The 27858-nt window shown below is 37.9% G+C and overlaps 2 protein-coding genes across 6 annotated transcripts in view; both read right to left on the minus strand.

The window, feature by feature from the left end:
• Positions 1-1569: 1569 nt before the first annotated feature.
• On the minus strand, positions 1570-19139 carry sltm (SAFB-like, transcription modulator). 2 transcript variants are annotated; one of them, XM_084405697.1, is made up of 20 exons: positions 18954-19139; positions 18131-18218; positions 17353-17408; positions 11416-11443; positions 9754-10333; positions 9089-9132; positions 8756-8862; positions 8472-8621; positions 8221-8336; positions 7958-8118; positions 7767-7864; positions 7633-7689; positions 7378-7520; positions 7111-7291; positions 6894-7018; positions 6626-6799; positions 6176-6499; positions 2449-2584; positions 2208-2365; positions 1570-2085 (listed from the first exon to the last, which is right to left on the minus strand). In XM_084405697.1, exons 1-20 carry the CDS (start codon positions 19086-19088, stop codon positions 1989-1991), a joined length of 2958 nt encoding a protein of 985 aa, XP_084261823.1. In that variant the 5' UTR covers positions 19089-19139; the 3' UTR covers positions 1570-1988. The 2 variants fall into 2 exon arrangements, with proteins under 2 accessions (XP_084261823.1, XP_084261822.1); XM_084405696.1 differs by having other exon boundaries at positions 2208-2368.
• Positions 19140-24606: 5467 nt separating this feature from the next.
• rnf111 (ring finger protein 111) overlaps positions 24607-27858 on the minus strand; it is a 48374-nt gene continuing 45122 nt past the window's right edge. For 2 of the 4 annotated variants that reach the window (XM_084405690.1, XM_084405689.1), the window contains exons 13-15: positions 27500-27586; positions 26905-27011; positions 24607-25657 (exon numbers count right to left, since the gene is read on the minus strand). In XM_084405690.1, coding sequence (XP_084261816.1) covers positions 25540-25657; positions 26905-27011; positions 27500-27586 — 312 coding nt within the window. In that variant the 3' untranslated portion in view covers positions 24607-25539. The remainder of the gene's footprint in view (positions 25658-26904; positions 27012-27499; positions 27587-27858) is intronic. The other 2 variants (XM_084405691.1, XM_084405692.1) reach the window with 1 other exon arrangement.

A 27858-nucleotide genomic window follows, 5' to 3' on the forward strand; every position in this document is an offset into this window, starting at 1 on the left:
AGGTTATTGGGATGACATGAGATATTATATATCTGTAACTGGTAAGTCATCCATTTTAACCGACAACAAACTTGGTTTATCATTATTATAAGCTGACGCTCAGTTCTGATCCAGTTCATTGGCTCAACTGTTATACTTGCAGGTCAGGTTAAATATGGACATTCCAGGGTGCTTTTGATCAGTGGCATGTCTGATAAAGGAGTGAGTAAGGACAACGTGCAACAGACTTCTCCAGCACATATATTATGTACCCACTGTGCATTAGCTTACGTTGTTTGTATTGTTTGCCGTTAACTTTATTCATCTGTAAAGTGCTTCAGCTTTAACCATTTGCTTCTAAAATGATCTTGCTAATTGCAGATGTGTGAAATGTCACAAGAAGTTACATGTTAGTGGGATAATATTTATAGAGGGGGGGAAAGTGGTGGAGTTTGTGGATGCAAGCTCTATAAATGAAAAATCAGAAAGCCCATTTCAAATGGAAAATGGCTTGAAACTGTCTAATATGTTTAGCTAGATCTTTTGACCCCCAAATAATATCAGTAAATATTCCAAGGCCTTGTCTGCTAAGTTGGCCATTGGTGTGCAGCACCCTTTGAAACTCCGTTATAGGTCATAGACCATTTTAGTTATTTATGCACTGTTACATTGAATGCACTAGATGAGAAATATACCTCTTTTTATACACAATTAGAATCACCAGATTTTGAGTGGTTACAGCTGAACCTGTTTCATGACACCCAGTAAATATCATGTTTTGCAATAAGGCTTATATTTATGGAGCTCTATGAAGAACTGAACATAAGGAACTTGCTAATGGTTCAGTTCCACTCTAAATGCTGCCGTTTAGATTTTATTTTCCTTGCCCCGTTTCCAGATAGCAAGGGTTTGCAAGACTTCTCATGAATATAATTTGATGTTTCATATTTTAGTGCCATCTAGAGATATGGAAAAGAAATCTGCAATTGAAGAGAGGGCTTTTGATTGAGTTGAAACAGGGCATTACTAATGACCAGGGAGGATAATCATTTTCTGAACTTCACTGACACTGAAATGCCACACATTACATGCTTTCTGCTAATGATGGGAACTGGGAAGGATTCTCTTGGTGCATTTGTCTTGAAGTTTCGATTTTACCGGGTCAGTCCATGATGGAAATGCAATTGTGATGCATGTTTAACAGCTGAATACAGCATGTACTCCTAAATCATTTTAAGGAACAGTCCAATTACAATTTCTATTTTATATCCTTTATACGTGTATATTTACACAAAAGATTTTAACTTAGCAAAAAGAAAAAAAGGACAAAAAAAATTTAGGATATTACAATTCCCTTGTGGGTAAGGTTCAGTAAAGACCAAAAACATTTATGTAGCCCAACAGTGTCAAAAAGTAGATGGACAATTTTTCTGTAACAAATGCCTTAGATGAGGGACAATACATCTGATTAAAGGAAATCTGGTCAGTGAGTCTGTGTGATTCTTTTGATTGTCATCTAAAGTCTTCCTTCCACAGACTCAACTGTGGGCAAGTATGGCTGCACTTACAGAATCAAACTACACAGAGACGTCATAATCCACATAATTTAATATGAACTTGAATAATCATTAACCAAAAAAAATAAATGTTAACGGAATTACAGATGTGTCCAGTGCTACACACAGTAGTCTGCCCAAAGCAAATGAGAGAATCTGGAACAGGAAGTTATGGTCATCTAAACAAACACAAGTTAAGAAATAAGCTGTACAGCTGCACCTACAGTATGTCAAGAAAACATGTATGTGCACAAAGGTTGTTTACAGATCACTAGAGTACAGTTCAAGAAATAAAAACCTACATGTAAAGCCTTTTACAAAAAACTAAATCAATGTGGATCTTTACAATAATCTCGCGGCTATAAATTAAGCCAATTAAAAACATCAGAGGTTCAAAATAAAAAAAGGAAACAAAAAAAGTATTTATATTTATTTGCTGTGAAGAGTCAGATGCTAGAACCTTCCTTTAAAGGGCTTGAATCCTCCGCTGCCACCGGCCATGGGAACATTAGTGATCTGCACAATTCTGTTTATACCAGTGGAGGAATGACTGCAGAAAGAAACACAATCAGTATGCATGCAATGCCAACATTCACGTTAAAACTTCGTCACCTGTTGTTAATTAAAAATAAGGTGGCTAGATGGTATAAATAGAGAAGACACAAAACAAACCTGGAGTGTGGTGCCATCATGCCAGGCCTATTGTCCCCCATTCGACGGTTATCTGTGAATCCTCCGCTTTGTGAGCCTGCTGCCCCGTGCCAGTCTTTCCTGGGGCCCTGGTCGCGTCCGTGCCGCTCCACCACCACCTGCCTGCCACTGCCGAAGTGCTGCTGTGGTAAGATGGAGGTTATTTAGTCATTCCTTTTGCTGGAGATCTGCAAATCTAAAGTGTCGGAGGATTGCACTTCACCTGCTCTCCCATAACCACAGGTCTGCCTCCGTCTCGGCTGTTGAAGCTGGTTCTGCCACGGCTGGCTGTGGACACCCCTCTTATGGCAGGTCCGGGACCTTCTCTGCCAGGACGTTCTGGACGCATTCGCACGGCTCTGTAATAGTCAGCAGCAGTCACTGGTTACCAGAAGCTCAATGAACGCCAAGCCAGAAATATCAGTTTGTGATGGTGTTTATTCAGTGAGATATTTGATATCTTGTGAGTTCAAGACTGATTTGAGATTTATAGGATCATTAAAGGAGAACTCCGGTCAATTTTAACATTGAGCTCATTTTTTTGTACATTTGGAGTGCTGTCAATACAGAGAACAACGACAAAAATCGGTGTTGCCTACACCGAGTTATTCTATTTTTAAAATTTGCACCCTATTGACTTCAATGGGGCAAGTAGTAAGCCTGCTTTTTAGCCTCTTAACATCCTTTAAGTGTCATTACAAGTGCACAGAAAATGTGAGTGATTCCTTCCGAGTGAACACGGGTGGATCTGACTGCAGTAGATGTTAGAGATATTAATAAAAATGAAGTTAATTCAGCCAGCGCTCATACCTTTGTTTACATCCTGTTTTCGGTGGAAGGCCATAGTAATCGATTGTCGAGTTCAAAAAAATCCTTTGTGTGTTCAACATCTGATTCGGATGAACTATCCATCAGATCTGATATTCTCAGAACACCACACAGCACCGTCATCGGCTGGGCTGACAGTCTGAGTCTCCACTGTTGCTTAGTTACCTATGATCACGCGCGTGAACTCGACAATCGATTACTATGGCCTTCCACCGAAAACAGGATGTAAACAAAGGTATGTGCGCTGGCTGAATCGGAAGGAATCACTCACATTTTCTGTGCACTTGTAATGACACTTAAAGGATGTTAAGAGGCTAAAAAGCAGGCTTACTACTTGCCCCATTGAAGTCAATAGGGTGCAAATTTTAAAAATAGAATAACTCGGTGTAGGCAACACCGATTTTTGTCGTTGTTCTCTGTATTGACAGCACTCCAAATGTACAAAAAAATGAGCTCAATGTTAAAATTGACCGGAGTTCTCCTTTAATATGATCCTAATAGTCGTACAACAGTTTCTGAAATGTTCTTATGAATTATGAACAAGTCATCCGTATGCACAAAAGATTTTTCTTAATCGATGTTGGATTATAATAATTACTGGTATACGAGCGCAGTTTGCACGCATGCTCTTCAGTTGGCATAAACACAAGGACTTGTGTTTCTGCCTTTAAATATCGATTTGTTCCTCACATTTAATGCCAGATGAAATATGAAATTAAGGATTAAATCCAATATTACGTGCTTCTATAAATGAGGCTGGTGGCTATATATTAGTTTTTTTCTTCATGCCATTGAAAGGAACAAAAATCTTTTTTTTTTAATGCAAGGGCAAAAATGCCCCATAGTGGATTTAAAATGTATTCCAGCAGAGGGATGATTATTTCCTGACATTGTGTGCATCAATTACAACTACTTCTGTATTTGATAACAATAATGTGTTTTTAAAAGTAACAGAAATAATTGTTTGTCTTGACAATAAAAAAATATGTTGTGTTGGATGTAAATGGATGAGATGCTGTGATTTCATGCGATTTATAATTTTCATTTTAAATGGTCAAAATAATCAGTAACACTTTTACAAAAAGGTCTCATTTGTTAACATTAGTTAATGTAATAACTAACACGGACTAACAATGATCAATACATTTGTTAATCTTATTAATCTTTGTTAGTTAAAAAAAAATACCGTTGTACATTGTTTGTTAACAGTGCATTAACTAAAGTTAACAAATACAACTTTTGATGTTAAGAATGTATAAGTAAATGTTGAAATGAACATTAAGATTAATAAATGGTGTAGAAGTATTGTTCATTCTTAGTTCATGTTAACTAATGAAACCTTAGGGACTGTTAGTTTTTTATTTAAGGGGCTACCGGAGGAGTTTTGAGATCTATAGTCAAAATAGACTTGACCCTCCCTTCGCCAGCAATAATTTTTTCTATGACCCTCCAAAATGATTGTGAAAAAAGGGATGACCCTCCCTGATAATTTATTGATTACTTCTGTGCTGGTTTGCGCTTGGCAAAGATGTTCAGATAGCCTTTTTTTTTACAACCATGACAAACGACTAACCTCTGCTTTCTCATCTTACACGTCACACTCCACTGTTATGGTGGCCATTTCAGTAGATTTACTCACTAACATTGTTGTGGTAACAACACAATAAGCATGGAAACTAAAATATGGTAGTATCGTGCTACAGCGCACATTCTATCAGCTGCATTTCTGGCGCCTCAGTCCCAATACTGTAAAACTCGACGTACATTCACATCCAGTGGCGTAACTTTGTTTTAAAAAGTGGGTGGGTGTTGCTAATACAATGCTAAATCATAAATCAGATGCAGTTACAATAACATTACAATGTCCAGCAATCGATTTAAATAGTACATTGGGTTTAATTTGTTGTTTAATGAGGTCTAATATATGTTGTTAGTGGCGAGAATTTTCACATGAATAAACACATAGATCCTACTATTTCAAGCGTGTATTTAAATTGGTCCAGTGGCAGAACTTTTGCCAAGCGTGTCAAGAGGTTCTGGGTTCTTATCTGCACTCGTATAGGTTTTTTTTTCCTCATCAGAACCGATTATGTTTATCAGTGGTTGTATATCAGGCAGGGACATGTTTGTGCATTTCGTTTTGTAATTTCACCAGAACGAATAGAGAGTCTCCACAACGGATTGAAGCGCGTGTCCGAGTGAAGAACACAGTATCCGCGCCACTGATCGCAGCAACAACGAGCACTTTGATCACCACATTTCAGCGCTAGATCGCCTCTTATTTAACAAACGAACTAAATGAATGCTCTGCTAGTTAACTGGAGATTTTTTATTTATTTGTATTGGTACATTCGTGCCGCGAGATGTTTCAAAAGTGGTGGGAACAATATCGACCTTAGCAGAAAAGTGGTGGGGACATGTCCCACCCGCAAATTACGCCTATGTTCACATCACATGTTAATGCAGCGGTAGAGTTACACTCACAGGACACTGCACTTATTCACAATCACAAAAGTTCATTATTTGCTTGTGCTTTAAAGCTTTGCCGGGTAAACATTTCATTGGCGTTCTGTTCTGACATGATGCACTTTTTCTGAGCGCGTACACCCGAAGCGCGCGCGCACTGTCAAACAGCGCCAAACTGGATTTCTGTTGGGTCAGATCCATCTGCTAGCGATGGGGGGCCAGAGACTCAGAAAGCTACATGGAGCTACATGGTAAAATATGCACCAAACAAGCCACTTTGAAATTTTGCTGTTTTCATGAATACAAAAGTTGGGTGACCCTCCCCTCAACAAAGAGTAAAAAAACATGACTCTCCACCTATTTTCCTCCGGTGGTCCACTCCATAAATACCAAACGGTCCCTTATTGTAAAGTGTTACCAGATAATCAATAGTTATCAATTGTAAATATCTCCCCTTAATAAAAAAAAAAATTCTAACACTGCTGACAGAGTACCGTTTTGGCCACATTGATGGAACAAAGCAGAAGTTCAGAAGAACTGGTAATGTAATCAATTGTCATGGAAATCATTAGATTACTGAATAGGTACTGAATAAGAACCAAATTTCAATTCCCAACCATTGAGCATAGGGAGCACAAACAGAAACTCATCTGTACCTGACATCTCCTTGCTTCGTATTCATTCCCCCATCAGTCTTCCAGCCAGCATGGCTGCCGTCTCTGGGGGTGCGAGAGTGAGCAATGGCAGGAGGTGGTGCTCTGCCTCCAGCTGGTCGATCAGGCATGGACACCTGCCTGCGCTCATCACGGTCACGGATCTCTCGACGATCGCTGTCTCGCAGCTCTGTGCGAGGTGGAGGGGGTGGCTCTGCTCTTCGCACGGTTTCAAAGTCTTTTGGATAGCGGTCGAACCCTGAACTTTCTCGGCGCGGAGCAGGGCGATTTTTCTTTGAATCAGGTTCATTGTCAAAGCGGTTGCGTCTGCCAAAAAAAAAAGGATTCATCGGTTGCCGTTCATTCACAACTTGAGCCAATTCGGAAATTTGCCGAATCTGTGGAAAATCAGTCTCTTCTTCCTGTCCTACTTTTGTTTTTGTGATTGCTTACCTATCAAAGTTGTTGGATTGCCCGGCTGATGTCTGTGGGTATCGGTTCCGGTCTCTGGGGTTGAAATCATTAAAACGATTCTGTTGTCTGCTATTGTAGTCTCCAGCTTGACCGATCCGACCCTCTGGCTGTGTTTGCATCTTTTTACCACTATTCCAGTATGGGTCTTCCCTCCTGCACATACAGAGAAGGAAAAACTGTTAACCATATTGAACCATAGAGATCACTAGACCCCAAGAATTAATATCTAACAGTATTGTTTGCACACCTCTGGTCAACATCACGTCCCCTCTTTAAGTTGTTTCGTTTCTCCTGCTCGTAACGCAACTGCTCCTGCTGCCGTCTCAGTTCCTCACGTTCACGAGCCAAACGCTCTGCTTCCTTGCGTCGCTCCTGCACACACATACATATTTGGAACATCAACGTAAAGACAGAAACAAAATCTCTGCTTTGAGTTTCCACGGGCAGGTATTTCGTGGTTGTACCTGCTCTATACGAATCCGCTCCCGTTCGAGTCTCTCTCTCTCCATGCGCTCGCGTTCGAGTTTCTGTCTTTCCACCTCCAGTCGTTGGCGCTCTCTCATTAGGTTCTCCCTTTCCTCACGCTCGCGCATAATACGGATGCGTTCCCTCTCCCGGCGCTCTCGCTCTGCTATCTCACGCCGTCTGGATATCACACCAAAACAGCATTACAGACTGCAGCTCAAGCACTTTGCTGTTTTGTGTGTGAACGTAAAAGAACGTACACCTACCTACGCAGTTCCATAGCCCTGCGAACGCGTTCCATCCTGACCATGCGCTCACGCATGCGCTGTTCCTTCATCTTCTCAAATGGCAGGATGTCTTTGTTTCCACCTTTGTTAAGCATGGGGCGTCCTTTCTTCATCATCTCCATCTGCAAGTATGAACAAAATACTCTCAAAGAAAATACTAGAGTGCATATAGATAATAATACAGATCGTGTTTACGGTTGGTTATGTCTTCTCAGAATAAAGGAGTTAACCAACCTCCTCAGGTGGTATGAACCATCTGGGACGTCGGTTCATCATGTTGGGTGGACCAGGCTGCAAAGAAATACACAATCAGATAACGTCTACCTCTTTCATGATAATACAGTTCATACGGAGGATGTCTGCAGTACCTTCTCAAACCTTCCACCCCTTCTGAAAGGAGGTCGAGATTTATTGAAGTGTTGCTCTCCTTTAGTATGGTCGAGAACCATATTACCTGGACTCTTTCCTGTGGATAGGAAGGGATGGATACAGATATTTAAAAAACACAACTAGTTCTTAAACTTTCTCAGTAAGTGAATATAACCAAACTATAACATACGTCCATGTTTCTTATCATCTTTCTTTGCTACGTCGGCTCCTGAATTGGAAGATGGTGCATCAGATTTGTTGCTTTTGGGGTCCTGTTTTTTTGCTTCTTTGCTGTCCTTCTCAGAGGGTTTGTCTGATTTCTTCTCCTCCTTCTTAGATGAAACTGGAGTCCTATTAAAACAAGAAGGAAGGAAAGTATAACCAGTGTATAACCAATGAAACACTCCTCCCCTTAAAAGAATGGAAAGAGATTCAAATTGCATAAACTCTTACTTGTTGGAGGTTTTTGCTCCAGTTAGAGTGCGCTTTTCTCCAGAAATTTTACTTGAACTTGTCTTCTCTTCTCCCTCTTTCTTTGAGAAGTCCTTTTTGAACGGGTCAGTTTTTACCTATGAGGATGATACCATGAGATCAGAGATTAAGTATGAAATTGATGAAACAATTGATGATGTTTGACTGCAGTAATGTAAATCCTTTAAAATCCTTTAAGTAAGTTGAGTATCCCACAGTGGTGAAGTTCTTACCCTATCCACACATATCTGTTGTCCATGGAGTTCTGTGCGGTCCAGGTGAGAGATGCACCTGGCCACTTCTGCACTGGATGACATGGTAACTAGTCCATAACATTTGGCTCCTGGGCTACGAGCATTGGTGACCACTTTGGCACTAAAAACCTATTTTGAAACAATATGTAAAAAAAAAACATTTAGTAAATTAAAAAATTGTAGGCCCATTACAATCCCTCACAACATCACAAGCACGTTAATTTGAAGCTGATGCTAATGTATAACATACAAAGAGCCGTTACCTTTCCATATTTGCCAAAGAGGTTCTTAAGATCAGCTGCTTTGGTATTGGACGACAGGCCGCTCACCCACAGATTGCGAGTAGAGCTGGTGCTGCTGCTGCCACTTCCTGAAGACAGAACAGGACATGCCGCTACTTTAATGACAACTTGAGCATCAGAGCAGCTTAACTTTCCAAATAATTAAACTTCAAATTGTATCAGGCAGATTTTTACTGCTCCTCAAAAACAGAATAGGCTAATACTGATGTTTTATCATATAGACCAGCTGTTGTATACATACTTAAAATACAAGGCTGAAATTCCAAAATTTCCATTTAGGAAATAAAGTCATACCTTTATCATCTTTCGCAGTCTTTCCATCTCTGTCCTTTGAAGAGCTAAAATGTGAATATTATGAGAGCAACAAGAAGAGAGAAATACTTAAATGAGTACCAGAGCATGAGAGACGACTGTGGGCACCGAGGTACATCTCCAAATGAACAACAAAGGTTATACAAATGTTTGGTGCATTACAGAAAAAGGAAAAGAACAAAAAAATCCCCATAGGCAAGGCTTGCACTCGGACAAAACTCCAATAAGGCTTCTTTCTCTTGCTTTTCCACAGGAGCAAGGTGGGTCAGGTTTTCTGCCAATTTATTCCCTTGACCAATGACATCCTCAGGAGGGTGTTCAACTTCAGAGAGAATCACTTCACTGGACTGACAAACCCCTCTGACATCACTGGAACTATTGCTCTTTTTTTTAACCCATAAGTAGGGACTGGAAAAGCAAGTGCTGGAAATGTGTGCGTAACAGACGTGTTTTCTGCTCCTCGTTTAACTCCAATTACCAAACTCGAAAAAATGGCAAACCAAACCAAAAGAGCAAACCAAAGGCAGGGATTAGGTACAATGAACAACGTGTTATGAAAAAATTCTTGCGGCTACCCACAATGCTGAGTTCTTATTGAGCTGGAACTTGGTAGTAGTATCTTAAAGAACTGACATAGAAAGACAAACCTCTTTGCTTGACCTGTTGCCCCAGTTGAAGAGGGGCCTTTCTTCCCAGAATCCTTTTCCTTGTCTCCCGTTTCTCCTTTCTTCGAGGCCTCTCTGTTGTCTTTCTTGGCAGCGTCAGACTTCAGCCCGTCATCTCTCTTACCATCCTTGTGGCCATCTATCGCTTCAGTCAATGAATCTGTCTCCTGCCTCATCTCAGCAGTGGCCTCAGGCTCTTCGCAGCCCTTGTCTGCCTCAGAATCTGGAAGTTTCACATGTTTACCTGTTTCCAGGAGGTCGTCGCCATCCACATCCAGTGTGATGGCATCTTCGGCCTGGATGGTGACAGATATATTGTCATCCTCAACTTCTTTTACGGGTTCAGGAGCAGGTTCGCTCTCCATGGCCTCCATCGATGGGACTTCAGGCTCAGCTTCTCTCTCGGCCTCAATCTCCACATCGGGATCAGGCTCAGGTTCCACATCTGCCTCAGCCTCAAGATCAGGCTCCACTCCTGCCTCAGCCTCAGGCTCTCCAAGGCCGTCTTCACAGGAGAAGGTTTTAGAATTGTCACGAGTAGCATCATCAGTATCAGTTACATCTGAGGGATTTAACAAGCATAAAACATGGCAAAAAACACATTGTTTAACATTCACATCTCTGTGCTACGTGACCTAGAAAGTACAACAAAGAGCAAGTTTAGTGTTAGTGGTCATCGAGGGTGAGGAAACCACAGCTATAAATAAAACACATTCCTTAGAGAACAACGAGGAGGTCGAACAATCTTCTCGCGACGTTGAATATAAGCACCAATGGCAATCTATCTTGGTCCACATTTTGAAGGTTCCACAACTGGGTGATGTTGACACTTCTCTGCTTTACAGACATGCATTCAGTCAGAGTGAAATTGCAAATCTATACCATAACGCAAGTCCTCCTGCCAGATGTCACTAAGCTTCTTGTGGTCACATCAAGGGTCTTCTTTCAAACGTTTCCGCTGACTGTCCATCTCAATTTACAGCTGAAGGCGAATCAAAAACAGGGTGGCAAATCTTCTCTGATCCGTTAGAGAAATCTGGCCTTGTTCACAGCATTCTGTCCAGTAACACAGCTAAAAATGGGTGTCCACTGAGCTGCGTCCAGTCTTGAATGAGTTCAAAGCACAAGCAGTGATGTTGATGTCCACTTAAGCCATGTCGGCTATATTGCAGTCAGAAAGAAGTGTCAAGACTTTGGTGAACGAGGTTAACATATGTTCTGACCAGTCAAAGGCACTCAGCCTGTTGCCGTCTCCATTTCAGGAGGTAGTCCAGACTCAACAGAAAGAAAGAGGCATCCTGCTGAACCTTTGGTGGTGTTCTGAACAGAGGAAACTCTCTGAGTGGGTGAAAGGCTTCCTCTTGCTGATGAAATGTGGTGGCAGGGTAATGTGCTCTTGAACAAATTAGATGATGAGATTAGGAGTTTCACTGATGTTAACACAAATGATGAAGCATTATCTGTCCTTTGATGCAGCACATGGTCCAGATGGAACGTTTTAATGTCTGTGAATTGTTGCAAGACCCACGGCTAGAACGTTGAGATTGAAAAACAGCAAAAGAAAAAGGAAGCAAGAGAAGTCCAACCTTCTGAAACCTGAAAAACAAGTGTTACATCTCCACCCTAATGAGTGACCAGACATACCTTTTTCAGATTCCTCTTCCTCAGTCTCCTGAAAATAAAACAAAAACTGATATAAGAATTTGTGAAAGTTCTAAAGAATTGGGGGAAATTGTTCATTGATACTCACTAATCAATAACTTATAAGACAAACAAACAAAAAAGCCGCTATTCTGGAATATTTTTATCACAAAGGGTATTTGCAGAAACATGCACTTAATGGTAGGGGTGTGATGAGTTCCCATGCCACAAGATCTCGCGATATTAAAACGTGACAATATTTCTCATCGATGTAAAAAGCTCTCACACAATATCAGCATGATGGAGTTGAGTTTGTGGCAAAACTTTTACCGTGCTTGCATTATACAGGCTAATTGTGACTTTTACTGCATATGACAATTAAATAAATATATGCACTGCTATCATTTACATGCCTGGAGAGCATCTCAGCAGCTTGATTAAATTCCATCTCTGCATAAGCTGCCCTGCTTTGGTAGGGCTGTAATCTCCCAGTCGATTAGTCAATTATTTGGTCGATACGTTCTGGCTCGACCAAAATTCTGATTGGTCGATTTTTTGCCGCGTTCATTTCATCAGTGTTGCCGCGTTCATTTCATCAGGTGGAAAGCACTAATTGCTAATGGGGGTGTTTTCAGAGCACAGGTAACAGTCTGTCTTCAGAACACCCCCCTTGTTTTTACTTCTTTTGGATTAGCCCAACCCACCGGAGAAGAGAGACAGATTGAAGAAAGTAGGCTACTAGAAGGTTTGCTGAATATTATTTATTTAATTGTGAGAGCGTTTAATTCATAGTCAGTCAGTCCTCTTCTACCATGTCAACAAAGACATCGGCAGTGTGGCAGCATTTTTTTAAAAGTTAATAGTCTATTCGTGTCTCAGCCGTGTCTATTAGTGTCTGTCAGTTGTTATAATACATATGACAAAAACAATTGTCTAAATTATGTTGCATATTCCTCAAAAGTTCTTGTGATGATATGACTAGTTGACAACATAGTACTATTTTCAGAAATCATAGGCTATGATATTGCGCAGGTGCATGTGATGCAACGCTGTCAGAGCCGACAGACTCGTGTGTCAGACTCATTTCAGTGCAAAATAATTTGGTCAAAAACGATTTAATATACTGCAAATAGCCTACTAGTTTTTTATGTTTATTTATAATTCATTTAGGCGGACAACAAGGCTACCAAGTACTGCGCACAGTGCGCAGCTAATTAATTTAACATTTTATTTTTTACATAAGTTTTAGTCGATTTTTAATCGAAAATTTCAGGACTTCAGTCGACCAAGATTTTCTTTGGTTGATTATAGCCCTAGACTTTAGGAACACTACATGCACCATTTCTAGGGATGTCCCGATCCGATCCACGGCATCGGTATCGTGCCGATACTGGCCCAAAACGCTAGATCGGATATCGGAGGGGAGAAAAAAAAATATCCGATACCTATGATCCGATACCTATTAGGGATGGAACGTACTCGTACTGAACTTACGTTCGGTGCATGGATTTAAACGGAGAATACACGGTATAAAAATAAATAAAACTCGCGTGCACATTAATTAATGTAATACGGAACTAATGTTACTGTTAGATACGCGCATAGACATATGCGGGAACGCGTGTCTATATCGCTTCAAACGCTCGCTTTAGCATCATACGCGCGGCACGTCCTATTCGCTTTGGACGCGCGAATGGATTCAAACTGTTCAAGCATCGAACTAGACGCGAATTTGGCGCTCTATTCGCGTTTGGTGTGAACGCAGCAAAATGAACAGGCTGCGATGTCAAGATTGTGTGTGTGTGTCAGAGAGAGAGAGGCACGGGCGCGATCGAACAGTGGAAACATAAAAACATACTACTCCGTCATTTTCATACAGGAAATCATTAAAACTGCAAAAAGTGTTTAGCTTATATTTGTGTAAAACACAACATTGTGCTTTGGTCAAACTGTAAACTCTTGTCAAACTGAAACTGTCACCCAACCAAAATCTCACACACACACACACACACACACACACACACACACACACACACCCGCTGTTTAAAAGCAAAAATGATCTCATCTTTTGGACATTCATCATATTGCATTGGTTTTCATTTCTTGTCCTAAAACAGAGCGCTAATCTGTTTATGTTCTACATTGAATAAAAAAGAAAATCAAATGTGTTTTTAAAAGTAGTATTATTTTATACAGAAATAAATTATTTATAATTCAGATGAGAATAAAGTTAAAGTTAATCAAAATTTTAAGGAAACAAATATATTGATCTGAAATATAGCAAATTAATTTTAAATTAATTCAGGTACAATTACCAAACATATCTCAAGGTCTTTTGAATAAAGGGTGGCAGTCTTTCATCATCAACTGTTGTTGTGGACTATGGAGAAGTATTTGTTCTCCATTTGAGTGAGATGTTTTTATGTGGCTAATTGAGCAAAGAGCTTCTATATATTTTATTATTAGTAGTATTAGTTCAAGAATAAAATAAAAATATCGGATTGATATCGGTATCGGCAAATAGCCAAAGCTGCGGCATCGGTATCGTATCGGAAGTGAAAAAGTGGTATCGGGACATCCCTAACCATTTCTACAGATTTGTAACAGAAATCATTAATAAACCTACACCAACACGGGAGAATACATCAGTATGTTTATAAATAGGCAAATTGTTCATCGCGATTTCAAAATAATAGATCAAACCACAGATCTATATGAATGACTGGATTGTTCACTGCGTTCTAAACTGCCATTTGGTGGAGAAGCCACCGGAGGTGTTTGGGCGGACTTCATACGATTCCCTGCCGACAGAGGGCATCATTGACTTGTAGCCAAAACATTGACCTAAAAATCAACCAATTCGCAGCGTAACAGTTGCGCAGTAATAGAATTTAAAGGGTAACTAAACCCTAAAACAACTTTTTTTAGTTAATGATCTGTAAGACTGGGGCTTTTATAAATGCTGTTCATTGATTCAAGTAATTTTTTTGACATTTGGGTTTAAAGTGTTTTAATTCTACAATACATGTTGTAAAAACGTCTTTGAGTGCTGCCCTCTTAAGGTTGAACGATGGCTACTGCAGTTGAATTTTCCTATTGGAAGTTGTGGTACCCTCTGACGTCAGAGGGTACCAGCTAACCACGCCCTTGCCTACAGAGAGATGCGTCTCAGATGCACGCCCCCCCCTCCGCAGGGCTCTGCCCACTTTTCCAGCATTTTTAAAATATTGCCAGTGGGTGGAGTCAGGCTCTGAACAGGGGTTTACTTACCCTTTAAGAAATATGTACTAGGGTTGGGCAATAACTAATTGATATACAAAAATCATTTAGTTCAGTTTAGGGGTGACCCCGAATAGTCGAAGATTCGATGCTTCGATTGGAGGAGCCTGATTCGACTACCGATCTCACGGTCAAATCTTCGCCAAAAAAATTAAATAAAATAGAACTACCGGTTTTCTGTCAATACGTTAATATTCAGCCTATTATGATAATGCTGTATATAAAAATGTGCAAAGAAGCAAGCTTTTAATAAATATTTTTTAACGTGCGTGAATAAATCCAAACACCCCGTGACAGATTTAAGTTTCACTTTCAATCCGTGACCGACAGAGGAGCGTCTTGGCGGCAAGGATTTAAATCTTCAACAATGTCTGGGATAAGAAAATCTAAATGTACACCATCAGAAAGGATATTCTCCAAGGCTAAATTCAGCATTCAAGCATTTTTCGCACTTCTGCCGGCCAACGTTAACAAGTTGGCTTTCCACGGGACATTCTAAAATGCTTAACGTGAAAAAAGCTTTTAAAACGCTTAAAATGCACTTTAATGTGGCTTAATGCATGTAGGCTACACAGTACACACTTTATTTAGAAACCATACTATGTATGTGCAGATATATTATAGTAAAAGCGTTTTCTTTACATAATTTGATATTTTAATTTAACTATTTTAGGAGATTAAGCCGTAAACGCTTTTCACGTTTTAAAATGTATTTTATCCGCTCGCACAATTTGAAAAGACTCAAACGGACACAGACAGAGTGAAAGACTGGATTTGTTCTCTCGATCAGGTAGGGTACAAGTGATTTCAAAACTTTTCAGCCGTTTCTAATTAGACTTTTGGATGCTGTGAACATTTTTAGCTAAAAAGACTGCCTCCAGTTTAGCATTTATTGTTGTTTCTGCAGTTAAAAAGACAAAGTTGAAAATTCTGGCTACTATCGTTATTTTAATAATTTCTTTATTTTAATTTTATTTATTGATCTGTCAGGGTTATCTAATCTAACTATTTGTGGCTTGTGTTTTAAATACATGTTCCCCTGCACTTTAGGCATTTTGCACACATTTGCTCCTCATCTTGTGACTTGATTCTGATTTATTTTGTTTTGTATTTTTATATATTAGAAAGTTATATTCTGTTCTAATTTAATTTTGTAAATTGTTTATTTTTTTCTGTGCATTGATTCTGTGCTGACCCTGCTCGCACAGGTAATTTAGCCGATTTAATTTGATTCTGATTCTTGGCCTTTCTGGAGTTATGTTATTTCTTAGTTTTATTGATCCAAAATGTTTTTATACATTTTCTTCTATATCTTTGTGTGATTTTCTTTACATCGCGACTTTGAAAGGTTAAAGCCCCGCCCCCATACACATGATTCGACTATTAGTCGACTATAGGCAAGACTTGACGATTCTGATTCGACTATGAAAATCCTAGTTCAGTTAGAGAACAGACACTACAATTAAAAACTGAACGTGTCTGCTCAATGCAGTGTGAGCCGAGAGACTCGCAGCACAGATCAGCAGCAGGAGTCAGATTTCATTCATCACGTTACGAGAGTGACAGACAGAAAATATTGCCAAATAGGCGCTTTTACATTTTGCTTTGAAACCAAACCTGTGCAATATTTTGGATTAAAACCTAATGCTAATAGAGAACCTGCAAAGGGTTAGATGTGTTTTCCCATAAAAAAAATGCTCACGCGCGAGAGTGAATCTCAGCTTCCATAGGAATTCATTACACTCTCGCTCTGCACGGTGGCAGTGGACACTCATCGTTATGAATGTCTGTGCAGCCGTGTGCATTTTACTCAAATTAGCGATTTAAAAGCGAGGTGCAAAAGAGGGGAAAACTCCAACGTCCCGTCCCCACTCAGTCATTCTTCTGACCGAGTAAAAAAGTTTCTTTGGCAGAAATTTTTATTTTTTTGTGGTGTAAATATAATTTAATCTAAAGCGATATTCTTATCAGTGTTCTATCAGGTTTGACATGTTTAAATCTGCATATTTGTGATATTTACCCAGAGGCTTTTATAAACATTTTTTTTTACAAAAAAAAACTTTCTAAAAGGCATTTTTCCAAATCTTATTAAATGTATACTTCATCTTTCATTTCATATTCTTAAATTTGATCAATATTAAGTTGATCAACAAGTATCAACAAAATTTGAATATTAAGACACTATCGGGCTATTACCAATCAAATGAAATCACTTACACAGAAAAATTACAACTGAATTAAATAATGTTATGATATATTATTGTCTGAAATTTTTTTTGTTTCAAATTTTTTTTTAATATACAAATACTATGTTGGGTAAAGAATTATTTGACTTTTAAACATGAAACTAAGCCGCCAGTAGCTAGCGGCAAGTGTGAGTGAATTGAGTCATTCATTCAAACAGCCGATTCATTAAAGAATGAATCGGATTTTGGGACCCCCTCGAAAACGAGATGATACATCTCAAGGGGTTTATCCTAATAATAAACAACTTTTAACTAAGAATGAGGCAGTTATTTATGAATTGGTCACAATCTTTGACTCAAATGATTCATTCAAAACGCTGAATCATTCATTTTAGATTATAAATGCTTTTATAAAAATGTACCCAAAATTCGTACCAATATATTAATCATTTATTAGTTTCAACACTTTTCATACCTTAGAAAAGGACTCCTCTTCCATGGTGGTGTCAGCATCCAGGTCTGTCTTCTTTCCTAAGGATGTGCAATAAAACAATTTAAAGTTAATTAAAGAAGTTGAGTTCAGATAGTGAAGATTTACTAGGGATGCGCCGATCCGATACTCAGTATCGGTATCGGCTCCGATACTGCCATTCTTGGCCGGATCGGGTATCAGTCAGATGAGACCGATCAAAATCCGATATTGTGCGTATACTATTCTGTGTTATTGTTATTGCAAACGGCACAAAAACATATAATAAATATAATAAAATAATTGATCTTTTTGATTTTTGTTATCTTGTTTTTCATGAATGTATTTAACAAAAATACAAAGAGCAATGTGTACCATTTTACCAGATTTAGTGCTACACTTATTGTCTCTAATTTGTTCCCCACTAAATGTTTTTTTTCACTAAATGTTCAGATTTTATACAATTATTGAGCTCTAGTGATTTTTCTAGACTAAATTTTACTGCTGAATTATCCACTAATCTAGTTTATAATAGCATTTTTGTCATAGATTATGATTGTATATATTTTTTATTTGTTGTTTTTCTTTATAATGAAGTTGTCTGTATTAAGTAGATTGTGTTTAACACACAAAAGAGTGATTATCAGTTCAACAAAAAAAGTTATAGAAATTCTACTTGATTAAAAAAAAAAAAAAAAAAAGTATTGGGTATCGGTCGATACTCAGAATTTGTGGTATCGGATCGGTTCTGAAAAAATGGTATCCGTGCATCCTTAAGATTTACCTTTAGATTTGCTATGTTTTCTCGTGGGTGTGTCAGCTGACATGGTGAGCTCGATGCTGTCTGGATCACCACCTTCATCCTCTATCGCCTGCACACAAAAATACAAACCATTAAATTTCAAACATTGAGAATGGGAATTTCTGGTCAATGACCATTCTAATCACACTGTAATTGTGTTGCAGAATGATATGAAAATGCGAAGTATGAAGGTGCAGGTCGTAAACACAAGGCATGCAGAAGGTTTGAGTAGCAAAATAGGCTACATAATTTTTGGTTAAATAAATTTGTACTACACTGCACAGAACTAAAAGTTCTGCACAATTAACTATAATAAAACAATAAAACAACGACCAGGTGCTATGCTGTTTTGCATCTCACAAGCCTTACTAATTTATATCTAGTAACACATATTTATGTATATTGTTACACACAACATCATAATTTGAAACTTCAACTGTAAATTACTTCACATAAAGACTTTAAATAGAGATGGTGAATTTGTTTAAAGTTGAAGCAACTGATCTGGGCGCGTGTAGCAGCATTCGCTAACGTTAGTATAATTTAGCCTGCTTAACAAATCCTTAACTTACAGATGCATTTCTTTCAAATGCTAATAAATATTTCACGCAAATTCAAGTTTTCACCAAAACGAAATACGGGCATTACATTTATGTTGTTAGTAAACCCATTAAAAAACGCCGGGAATACAAACATTTTTGGAATAAAAAAAATGGCTAACGTTATGCTAACTCATAGCCATCAAGCTAGATCGCGAGCGTTTGCCCACACGTCACCGTAATTTACGCTTTTAAATTAAAATTACCTGCTTCAGTCTTGCGATGAGTGTATTTTTTACACCAGTAATATCCAGATTTCGTCTTTTGAGTTCAGATTTCAGGTCTACAACGCGTAAATCTGTAATCTTCTTAGTCTCCGCTGAAATGGCCACCGACGCCATTTTACCCGTGTAACTGGATCTGTGTGTGTGCGCGAGCGCGACAGCGACACACTCAACGAGCACCACAGGACATCCAAACATATAACCCGTGTTGACGATTTTCTATCCATACAATGACACATTTATCTAAGATTTTATTACATATTTTACGCGCGCTAAGGTTTTACTTATGTTGACAACAGTGTCCCTTTACCAAAAAGTAATTTCTAAGGTTACAGTGCAAAAAGTATTATTTGTTTTGTTTTCCATTACAAATATCTAAGAATTATACAAAATACAAATATTTGGGAAGGAACATTACATAAAAAAACGAGCTTCTATATTAGTGGCGTGCAGTGGTGTTCTGAAATGACGAGGCAAATCCTCATAGTTTATACAAAATGGGGAGGTAGAAAGAACTTTCTGAAGATGAAAAGCACGAGATTTGCAAACCTGAAAATTGCAAAAGGCATGAAACCAACTATAATATTTTTTATCGAAATGATTTGAGTGATTTAGAGCACAGAATAACTCGGTCAGATGGCTTATTTAAGGGATGTTTCTAAAAAAAAATTAAGGCCCGTTTCACAGACAGGGTTTAGATTAAGCCAGGATTGGACCTCCCAATTAGGGCATTTAACTAGCTTTTATACATTCCTGGGATTCGGTAATATTTCAGTCCCCCAGACTTTTTAAAGTGGTGGTTCACTAAAATTAAATATTAAAAGCTTTTCACAATACTTTGGTATGTCCATTATATTGAATAAAACAAATATTGCATTTAAGTAATTTGTTATCATAAAATAATTTCTTATTTCTATTGTAAACTATAAGCATTTTGTCATGTCCCTGAGGTAGCCTATACTTCACTGAATTTGTACTTAGAAAATATTTAACAAAAAGTGCACAGTGTCAAAAAAAAATTGGCAATGTTGTAGGCCTATTTATTTGTGTTACTTTCTTGTGAAAAATATTTTCAAAAAAATGCTAAAATGCTAAAAAAAGAAAAGTGATGTCCCTCAGTCTGAACTCAACCACATGAGGTCAACTATTCTCCACCTTTAATAATTTAGACTCCACCCATACGTGACATAATGTACCAGAAATGACATCATTCAGGTCTTTTTAACAGTGTTGCATAAAATGGTAAGTAGTATTATACTGTTTATTAATATTTTTGAGGCCTATTATAGTCAAGGATATGTACTGTCAAGCTTAACAACTCAACCCCATCACATAAAAGTATTATTTTTCAAATTTTAACAATGTACTTATTTCATTGCTGCCAATGGTCTACTCTGCTACAGTACAAGAGGATTTTGAATCTAAAATCTAAAAAAAATCTAAATCATTTAAAAAAATAAAAAAATAAAAAATTGTCATGGTTTCAGTGAAGATGTACTTACCAAAATCATGACAACTCATAATTTTGTTAAATAGAATATTTGATGTAATGTGTCCACTTAAACACTGACGAGCATCCTATGTCAGAAATGGCAGCCACATCAGAAGAAGAAAGACTTTGTTGTGCATGCAGGTATGTTGATCCAGAAAGAAGGGCACAATATGAGAAAGAGAAAAATATATAAAATTGAAGGCAATGCCTCCCTTCAAACCATTTATTCTTCAACCCCATCACACTATTCTTAACCTTGTCCATTAAAACATTTGGAAAAAATAGGGAAGACAATTAAAAATGAAAGTATTTCTTGCTGATTACCACCTGACAAGTTAAGGACTAACACAATACAATTGTGGTTTTAGTTAAACATCTAAATGGAAAATATTTATTACAAAAATAAAGAGACCACATACACACAGTTTGTCTATTTTTTACTTCAGTCCCAAAAAAATGTGAAAAGTATCATAAATGTTACATTTGTAGGTATTAAATTGTTATGAGGGACACATGGGTAGATGTTTGTTTTATAGCTTAAATCTGACAAAAACTAAAATGAATAAAAGGTCTTTAATGCCTGAGGTGGGAAACTATGATTTTGTTGGAGGTTTGATATGTGCCTAATGATGTGGGGGTATTTAGAAAATGATTTATATGATTTCCAAGTTGAAATATTACCAAATCCCAGGAATGACCCATAAACGCTCCCTAAAAAAACATTACTGGTGTGCATCTTGAGATAAAACAATGACACTGACGTATTTTAAGATTTGTCAGTGCAAATTGCTTTCAGTTACAACAGCTCAAACACAAACATGCATTTTAGTCTGGGACTCTGGGACTAGGCTTAAGTCTTGTCTGTAAAACCAGGGGTAATTGTATTAAAAGGGCAGCTTAAAAAAAAAGAGTCACAGTTGAGCAGCAAACAGGTATTTGAATCTGCTGGTGTATCTGGAGTTCCAGACCTGGAGATGCAGACTGACAAGTTGTGCATAAAGTTGCATGCAGCCACTCATAAATAAATTAAAAAAACTCACAAAGATAAACGTTTACAGTGTAGAAATACATTTTCAAACAGTTTTATTGCCTTTTTTTTTTTGCAGCATGGGATAGTGCATTGTTCTGCGTGAAAATCCTTTTATTTGAGAAGGCACAACACTTGTTTTTGTACTATAGCAGAAAATGGTCAGTTATAAACACCACATATCTTGCAGAAGTCATTTTGACACCCTCAGAGACCCTTAAGGGACCTTCCATCTCACTTCCCAGTATTCCAGCCCAATTCATCACCCGCTGACCGGCTGACGTCACAGTCTTGTTGGAACACGGTGGCCATTCAGCAACCCATCCATCTGAACTATCCACTGCAGCACAGCATTCTTCATTGAATAAATTTGGTGGCTATACAGCTGCCAGCCTTCATGGAGAGGTTCTTGGGAATATTCCTCCCCATATTTCATGAGAACTGACTTTCTTAACAATGTGGAACTATTTATCAAACATCTCTGAGATTGATACCAGTTATCTAAAAAGATATGAGAAATAAAACAAACAAACACTCTCTTTGAAAAGCTCAAATCTGAATTTTTATACCCGTCACTTGCATAATAATTTGGAAAAGTGGCTATATATATGATGTGTATATCACATTATATGACTGACAGACAAGAACGGTTTGACCTAAAAATATCAAAATTGAAACTACTGCGGAAACAAAGACACCTACATCTTGGATGCCCTTGAGGTAAGCTAAAACATATCAAAAATTAATTTCAAAGTGAACTATCCCTTTAATTCATGTTACACTTATACTGTTATATTTTCCTGGTTACGCTCCCCTGTCTGCCATGTACAGAACCTGGTTTTGTTCATTAAATGTTCTGATCTTTGCTTTTTTTTTGTTTTATGAATTATACTTAAAAGAAATTTGTATATTCGTTTCTTTTTTTGGGTAATTTGATTACCAGTTATAATAAAGTTGAATTAACGTAACCTTCTGTCATTTTTACTCTTCAAAGTGTATTTAAAAACATAATCAATATAATACATAATATAATACACAAACATAATCAATTATGTTGATTATAATTAGGCTAATTTACTGATAGCCCCGTTCAATAATAATAAGGATAAACAATATTTAAAAAGTACATCTGACTAATTCAAAATTAACCTCAAAACATAAAATGCTAAATGGGGGATATCTATAGGTCTATCTAGCATAAAAATAAAATAAAACATTGTCAGAATGTCTCTCAGTTGCTGAATGTCGCGTAACAATGTTGCTAGTTGCTACATCGCGCAACACATTTCAATGCTACGTTGTTAGTGTTGCGAACTCGTAGACAGCGACATTGCTATAGCAGAAATGCAACGTGCCACAGAGTATTTGTGAACTGATGTCAGCTATTCTTTTTATTTCTTTTCCTGGTCACAGACACAACGTAGGCTATACTTTTAATCTCACCAAAGCTGATTTGTTCACTAAAAAAAAAAAGCCCACAGTCATTATGTTTTCAGTCCACTTCAAGTTTGATGCGCTAGTGAGTAGGCCTAGGCCTATCCCCATACCCAAAAATATATCCAATCACAGCGTGATGGAGGCATTGCCTCCTCTCGTGTGACTTTCCCACATTTATTCTTAATTGCACGTGTTGTGCCGAATTTCGACCCCCTGCCAAATTATTACCGGTCGAAATTCGGCACAACACGTGCACCAAACCCACCGCACGCTTTAGGTGGTCTGTTAATAAAACTCAATGGGCTCGGGGGAGGCAAGACAGACACGGACCTGTGCTGTAAATGTACCTGCGGGTGTCGCTGTTAGAAAGAAAAAACTGTGTGTGTATGAAGTGTTTGTGTAATGTCACATTTAGTTATATATATATTTGGTTAGGTGACCTACCTATATCACTTTCAACTTGACCCAAATCTTGAGATTTTCCATCAATATTGCAAGACAAAAACAAACACAATATACTTTTTCTTGTCTAGTACTAAAGGTACATTTTTTAACAAGCAGGTTTATAAGATAAAATATTCCTAAAATAAGCTTAATATCCCAATTTTTTTTTAATTTTTTAATAGTGACCGTCTATCAATATGTTCGAAGCTGTGTAGTACACAGTCTACGTAAACATTTTTCTCAGTCCCATTGCTGACATTGTTATTGCGTTTTACCTTTTTTGTAAAGTGACAGTGATGTGAAGGTCAAGTATGGTAACCCATACTCTTAATTTGTCCTTTAACCCTTTCAAGTTAGTGCACACACATTAGGAGCAGTGAGTAGTAGTGAACACACACACATCTGGTGCAGTGGGCAGCAATTGTCTCCTCAGTCATTGTACAGTATACAAGACATTTGTAATGAGGTAATGACTATAGTACCCAATACAAACTTTACTGCTTTATTTTAGAAAGAATAAAATAACCACGGTATTGATGGAAACTAGACCCCATGGTTAAATTCTTCAAAAGGGTGTCGGATTCAAGGAGGCACAAAACCGGACACATAAAAGAGTTACCTAACTTTATTAATTTCATTATTTTAAAACTAATATAAATCCCATGGAATATCATCCTGGGGCCATTAAGTCTATGAATGCATGGACGCCTGCCATTAAGTACTGCATTCCAACACTCCATTCAAAATTATTACAGTTTTTCCTCGAAATTCGGCAATCAGAGTGGAAATACACGGCCTCAGCACACTCTCATTCTCACAACACTCCTGTCGTCTGTCTCTCATGTGCAAGTATATGCAAGATAGCTAGTTGAGATTAATATTAGTGTTAGGATTTCACAGCAGCAAAAAAAAAAAAAAAAAAAAAAAAAAAAATGCTGCACAGTTGCTGAACAAATGCATGTTAATGATAATAATTGTGAAGAAATAATCAGATAACAAGAGTCAGTTTCTAGGTTGCTGAGAGAGATAAATGAAGCAGGCTAGGAGACCCTGATGATGAAATAATAAATAATCTATTTCCCAGCACTTCACACTTGCGGTGGCTGTTTTTTTTAGGCCTGTAATCCTCACAGAACCAAGTCAACATATCGAGCTTCTCTGAGAAATGACACTTTCCCCATTGCCCAATCAAAAATCCAACTTCATTATACTATAAAAAAAAACAACAATCAGAATACAGAGAGGTGACATTCATTTTTTTTCTCTTTCTCTTCTCTTTGAAAATACATTAGGTGAAGTGCGTTACATGTGACGTCAGATTGAGGTGCTGAGAGGGGACTGATGGAACGCAACCGTGTGAATGGCGGTGAAGTGTGCAGTTGGTTCTCATCAGGCCTGGAGCTGAATTCATTTCAAAGCCATCAGTTCAGGATCTAATGCATATAAATTTAATGTACATGGAGCATTTGTTAAACCAGCTTCCTGAATTCAGTTCGCACTGTTAATGAGCTGAAGTGAAACGGAATGGACTCCAGCCCAGTATCCCGTGTTGAGAGTGAATTGGCGTGAGGGTGAACACTGTTACAGCAGCTGATCTCTTAACCATGATCTTGTTTCCTAATTAAGGAATGTCTTGATTCACTTAAAAAAATCTATTTCAGATAGATCACATTGTCTAAAACATAAAACTAACCAATATACTGATCATAAAATTGAGTCCTGCAATGTTTTAAAATGGAGGTTGACATTCTATTCCAGTAAAGCAAGGCATCAGGTATGTAAAAATGCTTCTTTACTAGAGCAGCAATCCTCACCTGCAAGTTCTCAGGCCTTCTGAGGCCTATTTCATTATATGTGCAAAGAAATGCATTGCAAGGAACCATGCAAAAATAAAATACAATGACACTTATGAAAACAAAAGCTACATAAACCCTTTATAAATACAATACAATTCAAAACCCTTAATGAAGATGTTTTTTCTAGCTGTACTGGTACTACATGATAGCTGGCACGCTAGGCTTGATGCTTTTTTTGTGGATTGTTGTTTTTCTTTTTTCCCATAGTTGCGCAGGTATTTCATGCCATCTTTGGTTGAATGCGTTACTGACAAAAATGAAAAGGAAAACAACAAATAAATGTCCAACAAAAGGGTTGCAAGAAAAATAGCATCAACTCTCTGAAGATAACTGAGCTTCGATGTCCACTCTGCAGATGGGGCATTTCTTGTTAGTGAGGAGCCATTGGTCTACACACAGTTGATGGAAGAGATGCATACATGGAAGGCGCCTGCAAAAAAAAAAAAAAGAAGAAAAAAAGATAGGTGGATAAATACAATCAGATGACTTTAAAAATGAACATTCTATACAATGAGATCAGACTTTTAATATTAAAACACATAGTAATTCACATGTTCCAGCTCCAGAGGGCAGCAGAGAATATAAAGAGAGAAAGTATTCATGATATCCGACTGCCTAATCTGGATCACATTTTAAACGGAACCTTGGGGAGTCCCAAATGTAAAAAGAATAAATTGTGTTTGATTATAATTTAGCACCATGCCAGCTACTTGTGCTATATTTATTACACACACACAGTGTATAATGTATATATATATATATATATATATATATATATATATATATATATATGTGTGTATGTATATGTATATATATATATATGTATATATGTATATCTATGTATGTATATATATATAAACAGACCTATATCTACACACACACATATATGCTCTGCCATGACGCTTTAAGCTTGAAGCCGACTAGTCGCTGGCTGTGTAAAGTCCAGGGGTCAGAAAGTAAAAGTCCTGCCATATGTTTACAGCATCTCCTGGCTGAAAAACTATGCCAATTAGCAAATCCAGGTGATTGGAACAAAATACTGAGGAGGACTTTTACTTTCTGAACCTGGACTTTACACCTCTGGTCACTGGTCATGACCTATATACATGGCCTGTATTGTCAACACTGTTCTGTGATTTATCAACAAAAAAGCTTAGAAACTGAAAAGTTCAAGCATATATTTCTTAGTAACTAAAACCCACAGCTGCACTATTAGTAGAGACACTGCCAGGTAGAATTAAGTTGCATGCAATCACTCTCTCACTAACGTATTCATATAAAATAAATCCAAAGACAAAAGAACTGTTAAAAGATAAGCTGTTATGTGAATAGCCTTGTGGGCAGCGCTGTGTCATATACTGTAGCTGTGCACAAAGCAACCCGCGTTCGAGTCTCAGCTCGAAGTTCAGGCTTATTTGTTCATCAATGACGGCATCAGCGACTAGTCGACGTCGACTCTCCTTTCATCACATAAATGTCCACTTTAAAAAAATCTGAAGTCATTCAACCCCTAATACACGCGCGCACACACACATAAAACAAATCATTTAATAAATTACACAATTGAGTGCCTTTTGTAAAGAGCCTCATTCTCAAAAACCGTTTAGAAAAAAAAAAAAAGCAAGAATCATTTGAAGGATACTACAATCTCAAATCCACAGTGTTGTAAGCGTTTACCTGACATCCTCCCCTTCTTCCAGTATAGACAGACAGATGGTGCATTTCTCCTCCGTGTCTTCCTCTGCCTCCTCCTCCTCCTCCTCTTGCTTACCATGCAGCTTTCTCTGTGCATGAGAAAAAAAAAGCATAACCATTATGAGTAGTCTCACTGCACCCCAATTCTCATGAACTGGTGAGCAACACTAGCACACAAATTAGCTCTTTCTGTGTCTTCTTTCCCCCAAAGCATATGCAAAAAGTTTATATGAATGTTTATAATTGGTATCTTTTAATAATAATTGCTGCAGTCAATGCTGGCGATACAAAAAAATAACCACAAAGAGCAGCATAACATGTTACATAAACATAGCAACCGTGTTTTTTGTTACGAACAGTGTGCTGATCATAAACAAGTCAAGCAGAAACAAAACCTAAACTTCAGACAATGCACATTATGTATTTTTTAATAAACACAGACACACATTTTTGTCAATGTGCTCCTCAACTAGATTGACTACGCCATTTTTTTTACTATTCCTGCCCCCGTTAACATCTACACAATATGTGAGCTAAAACATGTTTTCCCAAACTATTTGTTCACATTTTTTCTCACCGAGTTTGAGGTTGAGTGCATATTTTTCCCAACAGATGCCCATGCTTCAGGTGCTAACTGTTCCTCAGTGTCTCTCTCCACCACCTTCTGTATTAGGGCGGCAGGGTTTTAGATTACTGTTATTCAGAAATGTAATGCATTCTGTCATCTCCATGGAACCTTTTCCTACATATCAGTGACATTTCAAAGGTCTACACTATGCAGCTGTTGACAATAAAAGGACTGGGTGAGGATTTGTGATGACACAAAAGTTCTGATATTAGGCTCCTGGTGAAGTTTTTTTTTTTGCGTGTGTCTAACAGGATGCCCCTACATTATATCCTCAGACTGTCTGTCCATTATCACCAAACAGGACGTTA

Source organism: Rutilus rutilus (assembly GCF_951802725.1).
Source record: "Rutilus rutilus genome assembly, chromosome: 3".
Lineage (NCBI taxonomy): Eukaryota > Metazoa > Chordata > Actinopteri > Cypriniformes > Leuciscidae > Rutilus > Rutilus rutilus.

What these genes read in the sequence shown, in the direction of transcription:
- sltm (XM_084405696.1), bottom strand. Translation starts at nt 19,088, where the DNA reads ATGGCGTCGGTGGCCATTTCAGCGGAGACTAAGAAGATTACAGATTTA. An exon ending in CAATCCAACAACTTTGATAG is followed by an intron (nt 6,500 to 6,625) that starts GTAAGCAATCAC and finishes TTTTTTTGGCAG; the next exon opens with ACGCAACCGCTTTGACAATG. An exon ending in CTGTGGTTATGGGAGAGCAG is followed by an intron (nt 2,369 to 2,448) that starts GTGAAGTGCAAT and finishes ATCTTACCACAG; the next exon opens with CAGCACTTCGGCAGTGGCAG.